Below are 20811 nucleotides of genomic sequence, written 5' to 3'. Positions count from 1 at the left end.
TTCCATGGCGCTTTGCATGTGAAAAAGGGGGTATACATAGCAAAAACAATTACATAATCTTAACAAAACGAGTCAGTGACTGGTACAGGAGGAGAGAGGACCCTACCCGCGAGGGCTCACGATCTACAAGGGATGGGTGGGGATACAGTAGGTGGGGGTAGAGGAGGTCATGCAGTAATGTGGTGGAGCGGTGGTTACTGCAGGTTGTAGGCTTATCGGAAGAGGTAGGTCTTCAGGTTTCTTTTGAAGGCTTCCACGGTAGGCGAGAGTCTGATGTGTTGGGGTAGAGAGTTCCAGAGTAAGGGGGATGCGCGGGAGAAATCTTGTATGCGATTGTGGGAAGAGGAAATAAGAGGGGAGTAGAGCAGGAGATCTTTTCAGGATTGGAGGTTGCGTGCGGGTAGGTACGGGGAGACTAGATCACAGATGTATGAAGGAGACCGGTTGTGGATGGCTTTGTATGTCATGGTTAGGGTTTTGAACTTGAGTCTCTGGGCAATGGGGAGCCAGTGAAGGGATTGACAGAGGGGAGAGGCTGGGGAATAGCGGGGGGACAGGTGGATTAGTCGAGCAGCAGAGTTTAGGATAGATTGGAGGGGCGCGAGAGTGTCGGAAGGGAGGCCACAGAGCAGGAGGTTGCAGTAGTCAAGGCGGGAGATGATGAGGGCATGCACTAGTGTTTTTGCAGAGTGTTTGCTGAGGAATGCACGGATCCGGGAGATATTTTTGAGTTGGAGTCGGCAGAAAATGGAAAGGGCTTGGATATGTGGTTTGAAGTAGAGATCAGAGTCCAGGGTTACCCCAAGGCAGCGAGATTGTGGGACTGGGGTGAGTGAACAGCCATTGACATTGATGGATAGGTCAGATGGGGGATATGAATGAGAGGGTGGAAAGATGATGAATTCTGTTTTATCCATGTTAAGTTTTTAGAAATCTGGCAGAGAAGAAGGATGAGATGGCGGACAGACATTGTGGGATTTTGGTTAGTAGGGAGGAGATATCGGGTCCAGAGATGTGTGTCATCAGCATAGAGGTGATACTGAAAGCCGTGAGACTCTATGAGCTGTCCCAGGCCAAAGGTATAGATGGAGAAGAGCAGAGGTCCTAAAACTGAACCTTGGGGACACCGACAGATAGGGGGCGAGATGAGGAGGTGGTGCGTGAGTGGGAGACGCTGAATGTCCTGTCTGTTAGGTATGAGGAGATCCAAGATAGGGCCAAGTCCATGATGCCAAGAGATGAGAGAATCTGTAGTAAGAGGGAATGGTCGACTGTGTCGAAGGCAGATGACAGGTCCAGAAGGAGGAGGATGGAGTAATGTCGCTTGGATTTGGCGGTTAGTAGGTCGTTGGTGACTTTGGTCAGGGCAGTTTCAGTAAAGTGATTCGGTCGGAAGCCAGATTGTAAGCAGTCGAAGAGGGAACATGAGGAGAGATGGGAGGACAGTTCAAGGTGGACATGTTTTTCTAGTAGTTTTGAGGCATAGGTGAGAAGTGATATGGGGCGGTAGCTAGCCAGAGAGGATGGGTCAAGGGAGGGCTCTTTGAGGATGGGTGTGATTGAGGCATGTTTGAAACATGAGGGGAAGACACTGGTTGTTAGTGACAGGTTGAAGAGATGGGTTAGGGTTGGGATGAAGACTGTGGTAAGGTTAGGGGTGAGGTGGGATGGGATTGCGTCAAGTTCGCAGGTGGTGAGGTGTGATTTGGAGAGTAAAGAGGAGACTTGACCTTCTGTAATGGTGGAGAAGTGGGGTTTGGAGGAGGAAGGTTGAGTAGATATGAGGAGTGGTTGTGGGGACTTTAGGCAAAAGCTTTGTCTGATGGTGTCAGTCTTCTGCTTGAAGAATGAGGCAAAGTCTTTGGCTGAGATGAGAGAAGAGGGAGGAGGCGCTGGGGGACGAAGGAGAGAATTGAAAGTATTGAATAGCTGTTTAGGGTTGTGCGATGGGGAAGATATGAGAGATGAGAAGTATGTTTGTTTTGCTGCAGTGAGTGTGGACTTGAAAATAGTGAGGGATTGTTTGAATGCAATGAAGTGCTCGATGGAGTGAGACCTTTTCCATCTCCGCTTTGCAACCCTGGAGGCCCGTTGCAGTTCTTTAGTAAAGTTGGTGTGCCAGGGTTGCCTGTTGATTGTGCGAGCTTATGTATGTGTGAGAGGGGTGATCGAGTTGAGAGCTGCAGATATTGTGCTGTTATATAAAGCAGCAGCAACATCTGCGTCGTGTACATGTAAAGAATTTATGTCTGTAAGAGGGAGGAAGGATTCAGAGAGTGAGTGTAGGTCAAGGTGTTTGAGGTTTCTGCAAAGGTGTGTAAGTTTGTGGAATGGGGATTGTAGACCTGGAGAGGAGAGGGTAGAGAATGTGAGGAGGTTGTGTTCAGAGAGAGGGAGAGGTGAGTTAGACAGTTTAGATAGGGAACAGAGGCGGGTGAAGATGAGGTCCAGCGTGTGACCATCTTTATGAATGGGGAGGATGGAGGCAGAGATGAACAGTTCCTTACTAGGTGTAGGGATTTGAGGGAATACTAGAAAGTGGAGGACTATAGGGGAAAAAGTGAAAGCTAACAGAAACATAGTTAAAAGAGAGTAAGTGGTCAAAGTGTTGGTTACCTGACTCCTGCCCTGACTAACTGCCTCTGAAATAACTGCCACTTATCTCCGAAGCCACTTTGCACAATGGTAGATCTGAAGCCTCTGTCACTTTCGCTCTATTCCCCACCCAGCACCACCACCTTTTGCTTGACTGACAACTCCTTTGCCTGAAACAGAGGTTGTCATACAAGCAGGAGGAGGCAGCGCTGGGCAGGGAAAAGAGCTGGAGTGACAGAGGCTTCAGATCTACAAATAGTTCTTCAGCCTCATTTGCATATCAGTTCAAACAGAACGGACTGGCCATGTAAAGGTATTGCTGGACTTGTCTTTGGAAGATCTACATACACATATAAATAGTTTCTCTTCTGATAGAGATTCCCATTAAGCTCATATACTGTATAAAGGTTAGTTCTAGATAACTATTCTTTTTTTTACTGCCCTCTGGTGGACTATCTGTAGATCATATATTATACTGATATTCTATGAACAGTCTGCTTTTTATAGATCATATTAACCCTTATACAAAACGCGATCATAATCCACACAGGTTTATAATAATGTCTCCAATATACGCCGTGTTCTTTATATCATTTGACTGTTTGCTTTTATGGTGCCTTCATATTCCTTTATTTTTCCATGCATTTTCTATATTCTATGAATTCATATTTCAGATGTCTTTCACCAACCTTCACTTCCTATGTATATGTTCGTACACAGCATCTTGCCATTGTATTCACACCCTCTCAGATTTCTCCTAACCTCCATCACCTTGGTCTGTTGTCCCATTCTGTTTTCGGTCTGGCAGGTGGTCAGCTTAGCCTCCTTTCTCCAGCTTCAAGAACAGCTGGAGCTGCTGGTTAAAAGGGTCACTCTGCTTGAGTACATAATGTGGCCAGGTAACAATAGCCGTGTTCTGCTCCTTGCTGATGGAGTGCTTGCAAACATTCCCTGCTCACCCCTTGTATCCATGGGCTGGAAATGCAGCTGCTCGAAATACAGCTTGTAATAACTGGGGCAATAATGTAAATTGTTTTAATATTTCTATGCAATTCATGTAATTTCTGGATTGTGACTTTTGATCTACAATTAGAGAAGACTGTCAGTAGAGACAGGTTGTGCGACTAAGGCTATGTTCACACATCATGTTTTTTTCTGCGTTCATTTTCTGCAGCAAAACCTGATCTCTTGCCAGGAGGTTGTTCAGGATTTTTGTTGCTGTTTTCTTGCTTTTTTGGTGCATTTTTTCCTGTGTTTTTTTACTCTCCTTTTGTCTCTGTTGTGCATGTACATAAAGTTCAGTGAAAAGAAAAAATCTCATTCTGGTTTATGCAGAAAAAACACTGAAAACTTGACACCTGCGTTTTTTCAGCGTTTTTTTCATCACCCATTACTTCCAATGGGTGAAAAAAACGCTCAAAGAAGTGACTTGCTCTGTCAAAAAAACATGCAAAGCACAAAATCCTTAACAAACAAAAAAAACCGGCATTCGCATTAGATTTTTTCCTGATACTGCAAAATGCATCTGAAAATTTGCATAAAAAAACGCATCAAAAACGCTGAAAAAAAAACCATGATGTGTGAACATAGCCTAACGCATTCAATTATTCTCCCTGATTTTGCACAGAAGGTGTATAGCTGACATTAGAGCCCTTGTGATACAATTAGGTAGACCACTAAGTGCGCATGTTGACTGTGATGTCTTGGTGCATGTGCTGTAACTATGCACGAGACAACTGCACGCTGCTGATCATGACTTGTTTTAGAACTGATTTTCAACTATTGTCCCAGATAAACTAGTATAATTTGTAGCACTGTCTGCAATAATGGAGAAATAATATTTTACCAAAACCAGAAATACTTTATATGTATTTCAGTAACCCATAATTACAAGTGGATCAGGTTTCTATTGTGTAAAGGGTAACTGTCAGCAGGTCCTCTGCAGTGTCTGATTGCCTTTTTATTCCGCACATTCTTTTCAAGAAGAGAACATTTTTCGCACAGAAACAAGCACAGATTTTACTATAATAGGTGCATATACAAATGTCTACCCAAAGTAAGGAAGGGCCTTGAAATGTAATGGATTTTCAATCCTAAGCAGATGTTTCATTACATGTAGCTGTAGTGAGAAGTGGCCACTTTCCCATAAATTGAGAGAATGGGGTTCCACTGGGATGCCAGTTTTCACTTTTTAATCAAGCATAATGCTCTGCACGAAAGGGTTAATGCAAATGACTGTATTATGGCTCTGTTCATAGGGCTATAATGTAAATTTGTATACCTCTGATTGCACATAAAGGAATATAATTTTTTTTGTTAGATTAATACAGTATTACTATGAGGGTAGGTTTACACAAGCATATAAAAACCAGAAAATTCTGTAATTTTTTTTTCTCACTTGTTATCCGTATGCAGTCCATATGCAATCCGATCCTATTCAAGTCTATGGGTACGATTTTTTTACGCACCCATAGACTTGAATAGGTGAATGTCATCCGATCTATGGAAGAAACTAGTGCTACGATCTTTTTCACACGCAGATTTGGTTAGTGAATTGAATCTCTCATCTGCACGGTCCCATTGAATAACAATGGTCAGAGTGATGTCCGTTGTTTTCACGGACAGCACTTGGACCGAAAATGGTGTGAACAACCCCTGAGGGAATTCTCACCTGTATGCAATGCTTCTTTCATTAGAAGGGACCATACAGTAGCACAAATGAGTCCATTGTAAAGACGTTCACTCAGCTGGAGACCTTAAACTTAGGAGATATATAAAGAGATATAGTGGACATAGTATACATTACTATGCAGAAGTTTAAGCGGGTGTGGAAAAAATGCTGCAAAGTAATAATGCTTTCAAAAATAGAAGTGTCAATAGTTTATTTTTATCAATTAACGAAATAAAAAGAGAAATCTAAGACAGATCAATATTTGGTGTGATCACGCTTAGTCAGGTGTATGATTATGCAGTTGTACCAAACAAATGATTATGATCATCATTTTCATATCTAAGTTGAAACAAAGTCATAAACAGAAACAGCTGTGTACTAAGCTTACAACTGAATGAGGAACAACCAAACTCTGCTAAAAAGGTGAGGTTGTGGAAGACAGTGTCACAGGTAATACACTTGGGCACACTGTGCTCTGCAAAAAAACACAAGGTAGTTATACGGCATCAGCAAGATTTTTCCCAGGCAAAGATTTCAAAGCAGAGACTGAAGTTTCAAGATGTGCTATTCAAGCATTTTTGAAGCAACACTAAAAGAGGGGGGGGGGCAACGTTGAGGACTGTAGATGCTGTGGTCAGCCAAGGAAACTTAGTGCAGCAGAGGAAAGACAAAACACAATGCTTCAAAATCAGAAGATGTTCAGCAGTGCCATCAGTTCAGAACTGGCAGCAATCAGTGGGAGTCAGTTATACCCATCTACTGTTCAGAGAAGTATGTCCAAGAATGGTCATGGAAGAATTGTGGCCAAAAAGCCATACCTTCGTCATGGAAACAAGACTAAGCAACTCAGCTAAGCAAGAAAACGTAGGCTCTGGGGTGCAGAAAAATGGCAGCAGGAGTTCTGGACTGATGAGTCAAATTTGAAATAATAGGCTATAACTGAAGATAGTTTGTTCTCTGGATGGCTGGAGAGCGGTACAATAATGAGTGTCTGCAGGTAACAGTGCAGCATGGGGGAGGTTCCTTGCAAGAATGTGGCTGTATTTCAGCAGTTGGACTTTAATATTTGGTCTGGATTCATGGTGTACCCACTGCTGAAAAATAGACAGATACTTATCCATCATGCAATACCATCAGGGAGGCATCTAATTAGCTTCAAATGTATTCTGCAGCTGGACAACAAACCCAATCATACAGCCAATGTCATTAAGAACTATCTTAAAGGGGTTGTCCACTACTAGGACAACCCTTTTTAATCTAAAGGTTTGGCCCAATAAAATAAAAAAGCCTATACTCACCTCCCGTGCCGGCGCTGTTCCAGTGGTCAGTACTCGTGATCCCAGGGCTCTCGTGCGGTTATTGTGACACGTGATCCTGGCATCCAATCAGTGCTGGCGTCACTGTCCCCACATTCAAATTGAGCATGCAGAGGAAGTCAGAGACCAGCCGCAGCACGGACTTCCTCTTCATGTTCAATTCATACGAAGATGGTGGCAGTGACGCCAGCACAGATTGTGCGCCAGGCTCACGTGTCACAACAACTGCACAGGAGCCCCGGGAAAGCGAGTGCTGCAGTGCACCGGCACGGGAGGTGAGTATAGTCTTTTTTATTTTATCGGGGCTAAACATTTAGATCAAGAAGGGGTTGTCCTAGTAGTGGACAACCCCTTTAATCATTAAGAAGAATAAGATGTCCTGGAAGTGATGACATGGCTCCAACAGAGCCCTACTCTCAACATCAAGTCTGTTTTGGAAAACATGAAAGAGACAGAAGGATTTTCTCAATCCTACATTCTCAGAAGATCTGTGGTTAGTTCTTCAATGTGTTTGGAACAACCTCCCTGCCGAATTCTTTCAAAAACTATGTGCAAGTGTACCTAGAAGAATTGAGGCTGCTTTGAAGGCAAAGGATAGTCACAGCAAATATTGATTTGATTTACATTTCTCTTTTGTTCATTCAGTTTGCATTTTGTTAATTGATGGAAAAAAACAATTAGCACTTTTATTTTTTTAAAGTATTCTTACTTTGCAGCATTTTTCTCTGCACCTGCCTAAGACTTTTGCACAGTGCTGTATGTGCAACTTGTAACGCTGCACGATGGTGGGTAAGGGGCCCGTTATACAAACAGCTACCGATTGTCTATTAGAGGACATGTAAGACAAAGTTAAATAATTTCATAGCTTTCAAATGCTTGTCAATATGAGATGATTTTTATGTTGGAAAGCAGTTGGCCCATATACTGTTACTGCACAGGGACCTTCTGCTGTCTGGTGGGACCTGCTGACAGACCCCGTTTAAGTGTACTCTGGAGAAAATGAAATATGACAGCATTTATATAGAAGGAGAGGAGATCACTTCTATATATTTAATCACTGGATTCTGCTTCCTTTGAAAAACAGTGCTGCCTGATATCACTGGGTGCGCAAAACACATTGTGTAACAATATTTGGGTTTTTTGTGCGCAGTGTTCTAAAGATTTCAAACAGTTTCTATATTGTTCACAGCACAGAACCTAGGAGTTAAATATCTTTTGAAGAAAGTAGACTCCATGGATTAAATACATATAATACAGTAGTCACCATTTTTGTAACTATAAAAAGGTATACATTTTCATTCAATTTTCAATAAAATACAAAGTTTACACAACAATAAGTAACAGTGTTGATTTATCCTACGCTGAAAATTAAATACTAACATTATCTGGCTATTACATTTTTATGCCGCTGTCCGTGGTTAATTGTATGTAGATGTCCAATAATTGCACCCAGTAGTTTTAGATATATTGATATAGAAAGTACTTACCTGCTGAAGAGTTTGCATTAACCTGGAATGTTTACTTGTGTTCCTTATGTATTCAGCGTTAAATCAGTGTTTTGGAGGCATAAGATTAGTTGGTAAACTATGAAGTGCAGGGAAGAATAATGAGGTTTTGGTTTATCCTATTTTGAGTTTGTCTCTTATTCATTATCACCTTTTATTTCTCTCAATTTAGAAACAGACCCAGGGTCTGGTACAGAACCATCGCCAACCAGCGCCAGTGGATTCTACAGGGGAAGGCGTAATGGACCAGTGTTTCACAAAAATCTACTACTATCACAAAACGATGAGGAAGAAGATGAGAACTATTGAATATTTCACTTTGCCACTGACAACCTTACTAGGCTTTTATATCCACTGTGGCTCATATTTGTACCTCGTTTTCTTACTCTTAAAGAGAGTCCAAGGGTTTGTGGTTTTCTGGAGACATGTTCAAGGTCCGGATTTAAAGATATTACTGCACGAATTCACATGACATATCCATGTTTGTGGGTCTATCATACAGTATATAAGCTCCGGCAGGACATCTACAAAAGCCTCGGCTCAGGTCTGTTCCTTTCATATCGGTTTGAAAACATTAGTCTAGAAGCCATTACCATTTCAAGTTGTGAGCTACAACAAACACAAAAAGGATTCCAGTTTTGTTACTTTTGCATAATATAAATTATGGAAGAGTGTGGGAATGGTACTTAAATTATTACCTTCAATAAAATTGAAGGTTTTACTGATAATTTCTACAGGGCCACCAGCTTGTCAGATCATCATTCAGCTACTCCAGAAAGAGTCTATAATGGCTGAATCTAAAATAAGTTGTTCCAACTGTCTATATGGTAATGCAAATGATATGCAGAAATCACGACCATTAAGTTGCCTAGTAGACATGAAGTGGAATGAGAAAAGAAAACACCCTCCAGATTATTTACTACAGATCATAAGTAAGAAGATATTAATAATTAAAAAAAAAAGAGATTATCATGGCGGCAGCAACCAATTCTGAAGATAAGTTTGGTGTAGTGCCACACTTTACATGAAAGGAAAGCGATGATCATGAAAAAATCAAGAGGTTAATAAAATCAGATTGGTGTGATTCTATTGATAAGAGGTTGTGTAATATTATTTCTTGTGTACACGTGTATTATTTGAAATCCACAATAGGAAAAACAAGTTGTATAAAAAAAAAAAAAAAAACATTTTTTATTGAATGTTATTTGGCAAGTTACTCGTATACAACAATTACGATAAGATTTTTTTTCACTGTATTATTCTATCACTCTAAAAGAGATGAGTTGGTCATTACCAAGATGGTGATGAGATGTTAAGATCAGTGTCAGAGCAGTCCGCACCCACAGATGCGCCAACCACTGTTTCCTAATATCAATGCATGTCAGATGAACGAGTTCCTATTGGTGCCATTGACGCTGTTCAATAAAAGTATGCACCAAACTGCTTCATTAAAAGTGTAAGTCACATTGTCCCAATATTTATTTTACTCACTTATATAGTGCCATTAATTCCACAGCTCTTTACATACATTATCATCACTGTCCCCATTGGGGCTCACAGATTCCCTATCAGTATGTCTTTGGAGTGTGGGAGGAAACTGGAGTATCCAGAAGAAATCCACGCGAACATGGGGAGAACATACAAACTCCTTGCAGATGTTGTCCTTGGTGGGATTTGAACTCTGGACCCCAGCGCTGCAAGGCTACAATGCTAACCACTGAGCCGCCGTGCTGCCCCTGATTAAACCTCACTGAGCTCAAACTTAAAAGAATGCCTGAACCTTTGTTTGGCAGCAGCTTGTCACCCTTTCCTCACTCTAAAAAAAAGTTATACTTGAAATTTCGAATTTTGAGTGAAGCTACCCCCTTGTCTCTTACAGACAACCTTGTTCACATTGAAGCTGCCTAAGAAGTCGCTGCCAGATAAAATTAGAGCCACTGTGGGAAGCTGCTGCCAGTCAGACATCATCTATGCAGCGCCCATTGTAGGGGATTGTTGTTTTACATTGGGATCATACAGATGAATAGTCTTCCATGTAATATATGCATGTTTCAAGTCTTCCAAAGATTTGATTCATTAGGTGGGGTTAGAACAGACGGAAAAGATATCCAGCTACCCCCCAAAAATCATAGCCTGATAGGATTAAAAGCTTTTAATGCTCGAAACGTATAGGCCAAGGGTTTCTTATTTTATACATTTTTCTATATTTTTAGAGCATATCAATAAAATATGTTTTTGTTGTAAAATATTTTTAGGCGGTAGCTGTATATCTTCTCTGTCTATTCTAATTACTTTACATGGGAAACTGGCCCAATGACTCTCCTGTGCACTGAACCCTTCAAGGATTGTTTAATAGCCCCTACCGGTGAGGTCATTTTTTCCTTTTTCTGTTTTGCTCATTGGGTGGGGTCCCATGCCAATGCCATGACAAGCATATCTCCTGATAAGGTATATGGACAGGAGATAACCCTTTTAATTATATGGCTCTTAAAAGGGAATGTATCACTTTTTATCACTAAAACAAGATAGTGAAACTTTTTTTTAGCTAATCTTTATTTTCAGATTGCAGAATTATTTTTTATGCTATTTTGGATACATGATTACCAGGATGGCCATCTTGCTTTACGGCATGCTCTGTGCCCTGGGCAGAAGTCATTGTACAGGGAGATGGAGTTGTGATCATAACTTAGCACAGTATCCACCATTCATAATATCTACTGTATATATTGGAGATACTTTTCATTGTAATCCAGCCTGTGATGATAATGACTTCTGAAGCCGAGCAAGAAGTGCCAGTCAGAGTGAAAACTGCAAGCTTTCAGGATTTTTTCATTTAATTGAGATAGGGATGTGGGAAAAAAATGTTTTTAAAAAAATATTTTATTGTAAAAATTAGATTTTCTGATGACACATACCCCTTAGGAAGTTTGTAAAACTCCTATTTTTGTAACACTTGCAAATTTTATTTATCGTCTACAAATCTGTTATTATTTCCACGTTCAAGGGTTTAAGTGTCTCGTATCAGCTGTATTTAGCTGTCCACAAGAAGGCTGTCTTTCATTAGTCACTGTAATGTCTCCACCAATTTCTCCTTCCACAAGAAGGGACACAGCTCTCTCCACTTTTCCTGTGGCAGCTAATGCCACAACCGCCTGTCCTGTGGGAAATCCCATGCGCTCTAGCTGCTGTAGCCTGAAAAAGGAAGCCAGTGTGCAATTAAGAGAAAATACAGAAAAACAAAAAATATAAAACACATACAACAAAAACCCTGATATTTTCTTGATGTCTCCACTTCTGTTAGGTTTAAACTGTTCAATTCAACCATTAGTTAGTTATATCGGTTTCTTCTGTTTATAGGACAGAAGTAAAATAAAACATGAAATATGACTTCCTAAATTGTCTCAAATTATGACGTTAAAATTGCACAAAGTGCTTAAAAAAACAAGCAACTTTGCAATTTATATCTTGTTAAATGTCCTGTCCATTCTCAAAAACTGAGGGATTTTTAATTTTATAGTTTACAGCTGATTGCCTGTTTTAAAGATCTTAAAGTGGCAGGTTACCTAGATTGCAAGTGCTGTGCTTTAGAGCAGAGGTGGGCAATTTTCCCAAAGGGCCATATGAGAGACTACAAATGTTCTGGGGGGGCCGAACCAACAAGCTAAACTTAATTCTGCTTATTATTATTTTATATTAATTGTTATCACTTAATAATGAGCAGAATTAAAGCAAATCTGTCACCAGGTTTTTGCTATGTAATCTAAGAGCAGCATAATATAGGGAAAGAGACCCTGATTCCTGTTATGTATCACTTACTGGGCTGCTTAGTGTAGTTTTGATAAAATCACTATTTTATCTGCTGATACCAGTTCTCTGTATGCCGAGCTCTGTATAACCCCAACCATACCAGTGATTGACAGCTTTCTGCCTATGGACAATATACACATAAAACTGCCAAATCAGTGGTGGGGTCAGTGACTCCCCAGTGCCTGCGCAATAGAACCCTGCGGCGCTGTGCACAGACAGACGGGGCCGGGGGGAAACAAAGCACACTCTATGGGAGCGGCGCTTTGCGCATGCCCGGGAAGTGAGGGAGACAAGTGCACGTCACAGGGCCCTGTGACGTGCAGGGGATGGGGGGAATATGGTAAATAAACACATAGGCGGGGATTTCAGGGATTACTAAGAAGGTAAGCAGGGATTTTCTGTGCAAAACCGAGTTGACAAAAACACATTTCTCTGCAATCAGACCTCTGCTATGGGCCATACAGGTATGTATAGATTTACTTTTCTATAACCTGTATGCCCATAGTAGAGGTCTGATATCTCCCAGGGGGTGACACATTCCCTTTTAAAGCTGTTGTAAAAAACAGAATGCATACGGACTGCACACAGATTGCACACGGATGACACGTGAGAAAAAAATTGTCAGAGTTTTCTGAATGAAACTGAATTATTTTTTATACGCTCGTGTGAACCTACCGTTGTGTACTATTGATCTATAAAATAAAAATTCAGATGACAATTACTTTTTAAGCATATGTAATAAGTATAGACGTACCTTGATCAATAGATCCACCAACTCAGTATGATGTCTCCACATATAATATGATGCCTCAACTTACCCCCTCACAGTATGATGCTCTCACAACTGTCCACACAGTATGATGCCCCTATACACAGTATAATGCCCCCGCAGTATGATTCTCCCACATACAGTATGATGCCCCACGACATCTACACACAACAGGATACCACAGTTGCCCCCACACAGTATGATTCCCACCCCCAAACACAGTATAATGCTCCCATGGCCACCCCTCACACACACACTTTATGATGCCCCCACACAGTATTATGCCCCCTCAGCTCCTCAGGCAGTTTAATGCCCTCACAGCTCCCCAAACACAGTGTGATGGACTCACACGCAATATGTACCCAGTCACCCCCACACAGTATTATGTCCTCACAGCATGATACCTCCACTGCTCACAAACACACAATATTATGACACCAAAGCCCCTCCACCAAACACACAGTATGATGTCCCACACACACAGCGTGATGGTCCCACAGCTCCTCACACAGTGTGATGGACCCCACACATAATATGATGCCCCAGTCACCCACACAGTATGATGCTGCAACAGATCCCCACACAGTATGATACCCCACACACAGTATTATGCCCTCATAGGTCTTCACACAGTATGATAGCTCCCCACACAGTATGAAGCCCCCAGTTGCCTCAACGCAGTATGATACCTCCATTACTCTTACACACATTTTGATGCACTCACATTACCCAAACACAAAATTATGTCTCCACAGCTCCCTCCCCGAACACACATAGTATGATGCCCCAACATACGCTCACAAACACAGTATGATGCCCCCACAGTTCTCCACACAGTATGATGAACCCCACAACCTCCCCACCCACATATAGTATGATTCTTCCACAGCTCCCTACGCAGTATGATACCCCCACTGCTCCTCACACAGTATGATACTCCCACACAAAGTATGATGGACCCCACAGCCCCCCACGCACACAGTATGATAGACCCCACAGCTCCCTACACGCATAGTATGATGGCCCCAACAGCTCTCCACACATAATATGATGGCCCCACACACAGCATGATGCTCCCACACAGTTTGATAGACCCCATAGCCATCACAGTGTGAAGAACTTCACAGACCTCCACACGCGATAGACCCCACAGCCCCCCCATACACACAGTATGGTGAAACCCCTCTCCCCCTCCCCCTCACACACACTGTATGATGCCGCTGCACAAAATGATGGACCCCCACACATAGTTTGAGTAATCCCACACCACTACCCTCCCCACATATACAGTGGGGAAAAAAAATATTTAATCAGACACCAATTGTGCAAGTTCTCCCACTTAAAAAGATGAGAGAGGCCTGTAATTGACATCATAGGTAGACCTCAACTATGAGAGACAAAATGAGAAAACAAATTCTGAAGGTCACATTGTCTGATTTGGAAAGAAATTTTTTTCAAATTTTGGTGGAAAATAAGTATTTGGTCAATTACAAACAAGCAAGATTTCTGGCTCTCACAGACCTGTAACTTCTTCTTTAAGAGGCTCCTCTGTCCTCCACTCATTACCGGTAGTACTGGCACCTGTCTGAACTTGTTATCAGTATAAAAGACACCTGGTATGCATGGTACCATCCCTCATTCTGGTATGTATGGTACCCCATCCCTCATCCCTATCCTGGTATGTATGGCACCCCATCCCTCATCCTGGTATGCATGGTACCCTCATCCCTATCTTCGTATGTATGGTACCCCCTCATCCCTATCCTGGTATGCATGGCCCCTCATCCGTATCCTGGTATGCATGGCCCCTCATCCCTATCCTGGTATGCATGGTACACCTTCATCCCTATCCTGGTATGCATCGTACCCCCTCATACCTATCCTGGTATGCATGGTATGCCCCTCATCATTATCCTGGTATACATGGTACCCCCCTCATCCCCAATTCTGGTATGTATGGCACCCCTTATCCCCAATCCTGGTATGCATGGCACCGTTTATCCCCAATCCTGGTATGCATGGCCCCCTCATCCCCAATCTTGGTATGCATGGCACCCCTCATCCCAATACTGGTATGCATGGCACCCCATCCCTGATCCTGGTATGGATGGCCCCTTCATCCCCAATCCTAGTATGCATGGCACCCCTCATCCCAAATCTGGTATGCATGGCACCCCTCATATCAATCCTGGTATGCATGGCACCCCTCATATCAATCCTGGTATGCATGGCTCCCTCATCCCCAATCCTGGTATGTATGGCCCCCTCAGCCTTATGCCGGTATGCATGCTACCCCTCATCCCCATCCTGGAATGCTTGGCACCCCTCATCCCCAATCCTGGTATGTATGGTACCCCACATCCGTATCCTGGTATGTATGGTACCCCTCGTCCCTCATCCTAGTATGTATGGTACCCCTCATGCCCAATCCTGGTATGCATGGCACCCCTCATCCCCAATCCTGGTATGTATGGTACCCCACATCCGTATCCTGGTATGTATGGTACCCCTCGTCCCCAATCCTGGTATGTATGGTACCCCTCATCCCTATCCTGGTATGCATGGCACCCCTCATCCCCAATCCTGGTATGCATGGCACCCCTCATCCCCAATCCTGGTATGTATGGCACCCCTCATCCCCCAATCCAGATATGCATGGCAACCCATCCCTCATCCCTATCCTGGTATACATGGTACCCCCTCATCCATATCCTGGTATGCATGGCCCCTCATCCGTATCCTGGTATGCAAGGTACCCCCTCATCCCTATCCTGGTGTGCATGGTGCCCCCTCATTCCTAATCCTGGTATGCATGGTACCCCATCCCTCATCCTGGTATGCATGGTACCCCCTCACCCCTATCCTAGTATGTATGGTACCCTTCATCTGTATCCTGGTATGCATGGTACCCCCTCATCCCTATCCTGGTATGCATGGTGCCCCCTTATCCCTATCCTGGTATGCATGGTAGCCCATCCCTCATCCTGGTATGCATGGTACCCCATCCCTCATCCTGGTATTCATGGTCCCCCTCATCCCTATCACGCTGCGCACACACAAAAAAAATTAAACACTTATACTCACCTTTCTTCCCTGTGCTCTAGCGCTGCGTTTTGTTCTGCCAGAGGCCGGGGGAGGAGTGTGGTGCCGGACTACGCGCTTGCCCATTCCGCTATATCCAGCGCCATTTTGCTGAAGACACACTGCAAATGTGTCTTCAGTAAAATGGCGCCAGATAGCGCGCTATGCGCATGCGCCGATTCCGACGCCTCACTCCTGCCCCAGTCTCCGTCCAGAACAGAGGTGCCGCGGCAACGCTCCTCCCGGTAAGGTAAGTATGTAAGTATGGCGCCTGAGATCGCGGTATGCGTTCAGTGCCTATGCATACCGCGATCTCCGGCGCCATACACTTCTCTTACCTGTAAAGGCTCAATGCGTTCTTCTGTCTGGAGCAAGACTGCACAGGTGAGACGCGCTTGCGCAGTCTATAAAGGCTTAGGACAGAGGGACGCATCTACGATTATATTATATCTATCTATCTGTGCAGCAGGCGTGATCTAGTGACGCCATTGCACCTATTGTACGGAGATGCAGATGCACAGGCTGAATGGTGGCACAGAACAGTATCCGCATCCTGAGGACGCAGATACTAGTGAAATTGAGACGCTAGGAGGGGAGCGGCCGCATGCTGCAGAACGTCACTGTTTCCTGCCCTTTGGAAGTCCTGGTCCATTAGTTGAAAAGGAATAGCCAAAAGGCCAGATGTGGCACACAGATCACACTTTGACCAGGTCTGCTTTAGAGACTGCTCATGCCACTCTGCCTCTGCTAGCAGCCTGGGGAAGAACACAGTTCAGTTCATCACACTTCAGACCAGCGGTGCGACCTTGCTCCCAGTCCAAACTATCAGTCTTCAGGAGCGCACCGCCCCCTGCAAAGTAGGAAGTCAGGGAAGTTGAAACAACCCTTTAAAGTTGGGTAAATCTGAGGCAGGCAGACCTGAATGTCTTATCCATCTAAAGCTGTGATATGTAGAATCCTTAACAGTTCTGGTAAGTTTTGATATGTCAGTCAATATGAGAATTACTCTAGCACTCTATGGTGCAATGTCTGGACACCCTAAGACACTATAGAACAGATTTATTTTATGTTCCGGTTCACCTGGTTGTGGTGAAAAGCAGATCTAGTTCCCATGGTTGGAGAACCTGCCAGAAAATTTTATGTGCACAACTGTTTACTTATTGGTACCAACAGCAGAAAAAATATTTCTCATTATGCTATAATTTTGGAAATATATGGGCAGGGGTGGATTAAGAGTAGCAAGGGCCCTGGGCAGTTTAGAAGGCGCGGGCCCCCCCCCCACACACACACCTCATGTATCACATGTCACATGATCCCCTGTGATAGATCATGTGATAGTTCACGTGAAATTTGGCACAATATTAATTATAATAATTTTTTTTAGGCTGTGTGCCCACTATGCGTTTTTTAAGCAATTCCGCTGCAGAAACGCTTAAAAAAAACGCATGGTAGAAGGCCTGCCATGCTCCCCAATGATAATTCGCATGTGCTGTGCACATAATGCGGAAATTTCCGCTGCGGTTTATCATTGCGGAAAAATCCGCAGCATTACCAATTATTTTGCGGAAGCTCGGCGTTTTCGCCGCCATTGACTTGCATTGGAACGCATGTAATCCGCATCACTGCATCTGTACATGGAGAATCCATGCGTTTCAATGTGCAGATGGTACCTGGGTTTGGAGAAGAGGACACTCTCCTCCGGACCCGGGTACCATAGTACCTGTAAAAAAAAAGAATAAAATAAAAAATAAATATTATACTTACCTTCTGATGGCCCCCCGTGTCTTTATCCGATGCGTCCTGGCTTGCCGGCAGCTCACGATGGTCTGAAAAGGACCTGCCGTGACGTCATTTAGTCATGTGACGGGTCACGCAACCGCTGACGTTGGCAGGCCATCAAAAGGTAAGTAAATATTTATTTTTTACCATTCTTTTACGGTCACACTATTATGTATTTATATAGTGTGACCAAGTTGTCAAGCACTTTCCAAGTGATGCTAAAATCGCTTGGAAAAGCGCTTGATAACCCGCATGCAGAAATGCATGTGAAGAACGCTTCACATCCGCATGTCCCTGGCAGGAAAAATGCATGTAAAATAAGCATGTGTTTTTTTCTGCCAGGGAGATGCAGAAACGCTCAAAAAAAATCTGGAGCATTTCTGCATCGTGGGCACATAGCCTAAACACGGCGGGAGGCCGCACGTAGCCATCTAAACACGGCGGGAGGCCGCACGTAGCCATCTATACACGGCTGGAGGCCGCACGTAGCCATCTATACACGGCTGGAGGCCGCACGTAGCCATCTATACACGGCGGGAGGCCGCACGTAGCCATCTATACACGGCGGGAGGCCGCACGTAGCCATCTATACACGGCAGGAGGCCGCACGTAGCCATCTATACACGGCGGGAGGCCGCACGTAGCCATCTGTACACCACGGGAGGCCGCACGTAGCCATCTATACATGGCGGGAGGCCGCACGTAGCCATCTATACACGGCGGGAGGCCGCACGTAGCCATCTATACACGGCTGGAGGCCGCACGTAGCCATCTATACACGGCTGGAGGCCGCACGTAGCCATCTATACACGGCTGGAGGCCACACGTAGCCATCTATACACGGCTGGAGGCCGCACGTAGCCATCTATACACAGCGGGAGGCCACACGGCGCCATCTATACACAGCGGGAGGCCGCATGTAGCCATCTATACACAGCAGGAGGCCGCACAGGCGCCATCTATACACAGCGGGAGGCTGCACGGCGCCCCCCCCCCCAGAGACAGCGGGAGGCTGCACGCAGTCACGCACACACAAACATATACAGACATATACATACACGCATAAACACATTTGAAACACAAAAATACATATAAGCAGACATAACACAATGATATCTGCCTGCACACACACACACACACTCACTCAATCACACATACACACACTCACTCTCACACATACACACTCTCTCACACACACAGAGACTCACCATCCCCCGGCTCGGCTCCAGTCCTGCTCCTCTCCGGTGCAGCACTGCAGACCGGGCGCGCACTGCGTGACGTCACAGCTAGGAGACATGGCCACGCACAGGGCCATGTCTCCTAGCAGTGACGCGGCCGGGCCAGCACAGGGAAGTTAACTGCTGCAGTGCTGGCCCGGCCGGAGAAGAAGCAGTGTCCGTGCAGCGCTGTTGGGGGAGCGGTCCAGGGGCCCCCCCGCCACTGTCTGCCAGTATGTGCCGCGGCGCCGCACATATAATGAGGGCAATCTGGCCATAGACACCCCGGAGCCCCGGGCGGTAGCCCGGATTGCCCTCATTATAATCCGCCTATGTACAGTTATATGAAAAAGTTTGGGCACCCCTATTAATCTTAAGCTTAATGTTTTCTTAAAATTGGTGTTTTTGCAACAGCTATTTCAGTTTGATATATGTAATAACTGTTGGACACAGTATTGTTTCTGCCTTGAAATGAGGTTTATTGTACTAACAGAAAATGTGCAATCTGCATTCAAACAAAATTTGACAGGTGCATAAGTATGGGCACCCTTATCATTTTCTTGTTTTAAATACTCCTACCTACTTTTTACTGACTTACTAAAGCACTTTTTTTGGTTTTGTAACCTCATTGAGCTTTGAACTTCATAGCCAGGTGTATGCAATCATGATAAAAGCTACTTAAAGTGGCCACTTGCAAGTTGTTCTCCTGTTTGAATCTCCTCTGAAGAGTGGCATCATTGGCTCCTCAAAACAACTGTCAAATGATCTGAAAACAAAGATTATTCAACATAGTTGTTCAGGGGAAGGATACAAAAAGCTGTCTCAGAGATTTAACCTGTCAGTTTCCACTGTGAGGAACATAGTAAGGAAATGGAAGAACACAGGGACAGTTCTTGTTAAGGTCAGAAGTGGCAGGCCAAGAAAAACATCAGAAAGGCAGAGAAGAAGAATGGTGAGATCAGTCAAGGACAATCCTCAGACCACCTCCAGAGAGCTTCAGCATCAACTTGCTGCAGATGGTGTCACTGTGCATCGGTCAACTATACAACGCACTTTGCACAAGGGGAAGCTGTATGGGAGAGTGATGCGAAAGAAGCCGTTTCTGCAAGCACGCCACAAACAGAGTCGGCTGAGGTATGCAAAAGCACATTTGGAGAAGCCAGTTTCTTTTTGGAAGAAGGTCCTGTGGACTGATGAAACCAAGATTGAGTTGTTTGGTCATACAAAAAGGCGTTATGCATGGCGGCAAAAAAACACAGCATTCCAAGAAAAACACTTGCTACCCACAGTAAAATTTGGTGGAGGTTCCATCATGCTTTGGGGCTGTGTGGCCAATGCCGGCACCGGGAATCTTGTTAAAGTTGAGGGACGCATGGATTCCACTCAGTATCAGCAGATTCTTGACAATAATGTTCAAGAATCAGTGATAAAGTTGAAGTTACGCAGGGGATGGATCTTTCAGCAAGACAATGATCCAAAACACCGCTCCAAATCTACTCAGGCATTCATGCAGAGGAACAGTTACAATGTTCTGGAATGGCCATGCCAGTCCCCAGACCTGAATATCATTGAACATCTGTGGGATCATTTGAAGAGGGCTGTCCATGCTCGGCGACCATCAAACTTAACTGAACTGGAATTGTTTTGTAAAGAGGAATGGTCAAAAATACCTTCATCCAGGATCCAGGAACTCATTAAAAGCTACAGGAAGCGACTAGAGGCTGTTATTTTTGCAAAAGGAGGATCTACTAAATATTAATGTCACTTTTCTGGTGAGGTGCCCATACTTATGCACCTGTCAAATTTTGTTTGAATGCGGATTGCACATTTTGTGTTAGTACAATAAACCTCATTTCAAGGCAGAAACATTACTGTGTCCAACAGTTATTACATATATCAAACTGAAATAGCTGTTACAAAAACACCAATTTTTATAAAACATTAAGCTTAAGATTAATAGGGGTGCCCAAACTTTTTCATATAACTGTATATGGGCAAGTAAAGTGTATACACAATACGGAGCCTCAATGCAAAATCTATACTAGGCTCCCACCAACCTCATGTTACATAC

The 20811-nt window shown here is 43.9% G+C and overlaps 2 protein-coding genes across 6 annotated transcripts in view; one reads left to right on the top strand and one right to left on the bottom strand.

Moving 5' to 3' along the window:
- The window catches only part of EMID1 (EMI domain containing 1), a 143334-nt gene extending 133901 nt beyond the window's left edge, over nucleotides 1-9433 (top strand). The window contains exons 15-16 of one of the 4 annotated variants that reach the window (XM_073671873.1): nucleotides 3404-3494; nucleotides 8260-8529. In XM_073671873.1, coding sequence (XP_073527974.1) covers nucleotides 3404-3494; nucleotides 8260-8396 — 228 coding nt within the window. In that variant the 3' untranslated portion in view covers nucleotides 8397-8529. Of the gene's footprint in view, nucleotides 1-3403; nucleotides 3495-8259 lie in introns of all 4 variants that reach the window. The other 3 variants (XM_073671888.1, XM_073671864.1, XM_073671880.1) reach the window with 3 other exon arrangements.
- RHBDD3 (rhomboid domain containing 3) overlaps nucleotides 9263-20811 on the bottom strand; it is a 39581-nt gene continuing 28032 nt past the window's right edge. For both annotated transcript variants that reach the window (XM_073671907.1, XM_073671899.1), the window contains exon 6: nucleotides 9263-11279. In XM_073671907.1, coding sequence (XP_073528008.1) covers nucleotides 11087-11279 — 193 coding nt within the window. In that variant the 3' untranslated portion in view covers nucleotides 9263-11086. The remainder of the gene's footprint in view (nucleotides 11280-20811) is intronic.

Source organism: Phyllobates terribilis, unplaced genomic scaffold (assembly GCF_046119375.1).
Source record: "Phyllobates terribilis strain yellow unplaced genomic scaffold, ASM4611937v1 Scaffold_1__5_contigs__length_1240528914, whole genome shotgun sequence".
NCBI classification, from domain to species: Eukaryota; Metazoa; Chordata; class Amphibia; order Anura; family Dendrobatidae; genus Phyllobates; species Phyllobates terribilis.
This window is presented reverse-complemented; position numbering and strand designations above follow the sequence as displayed.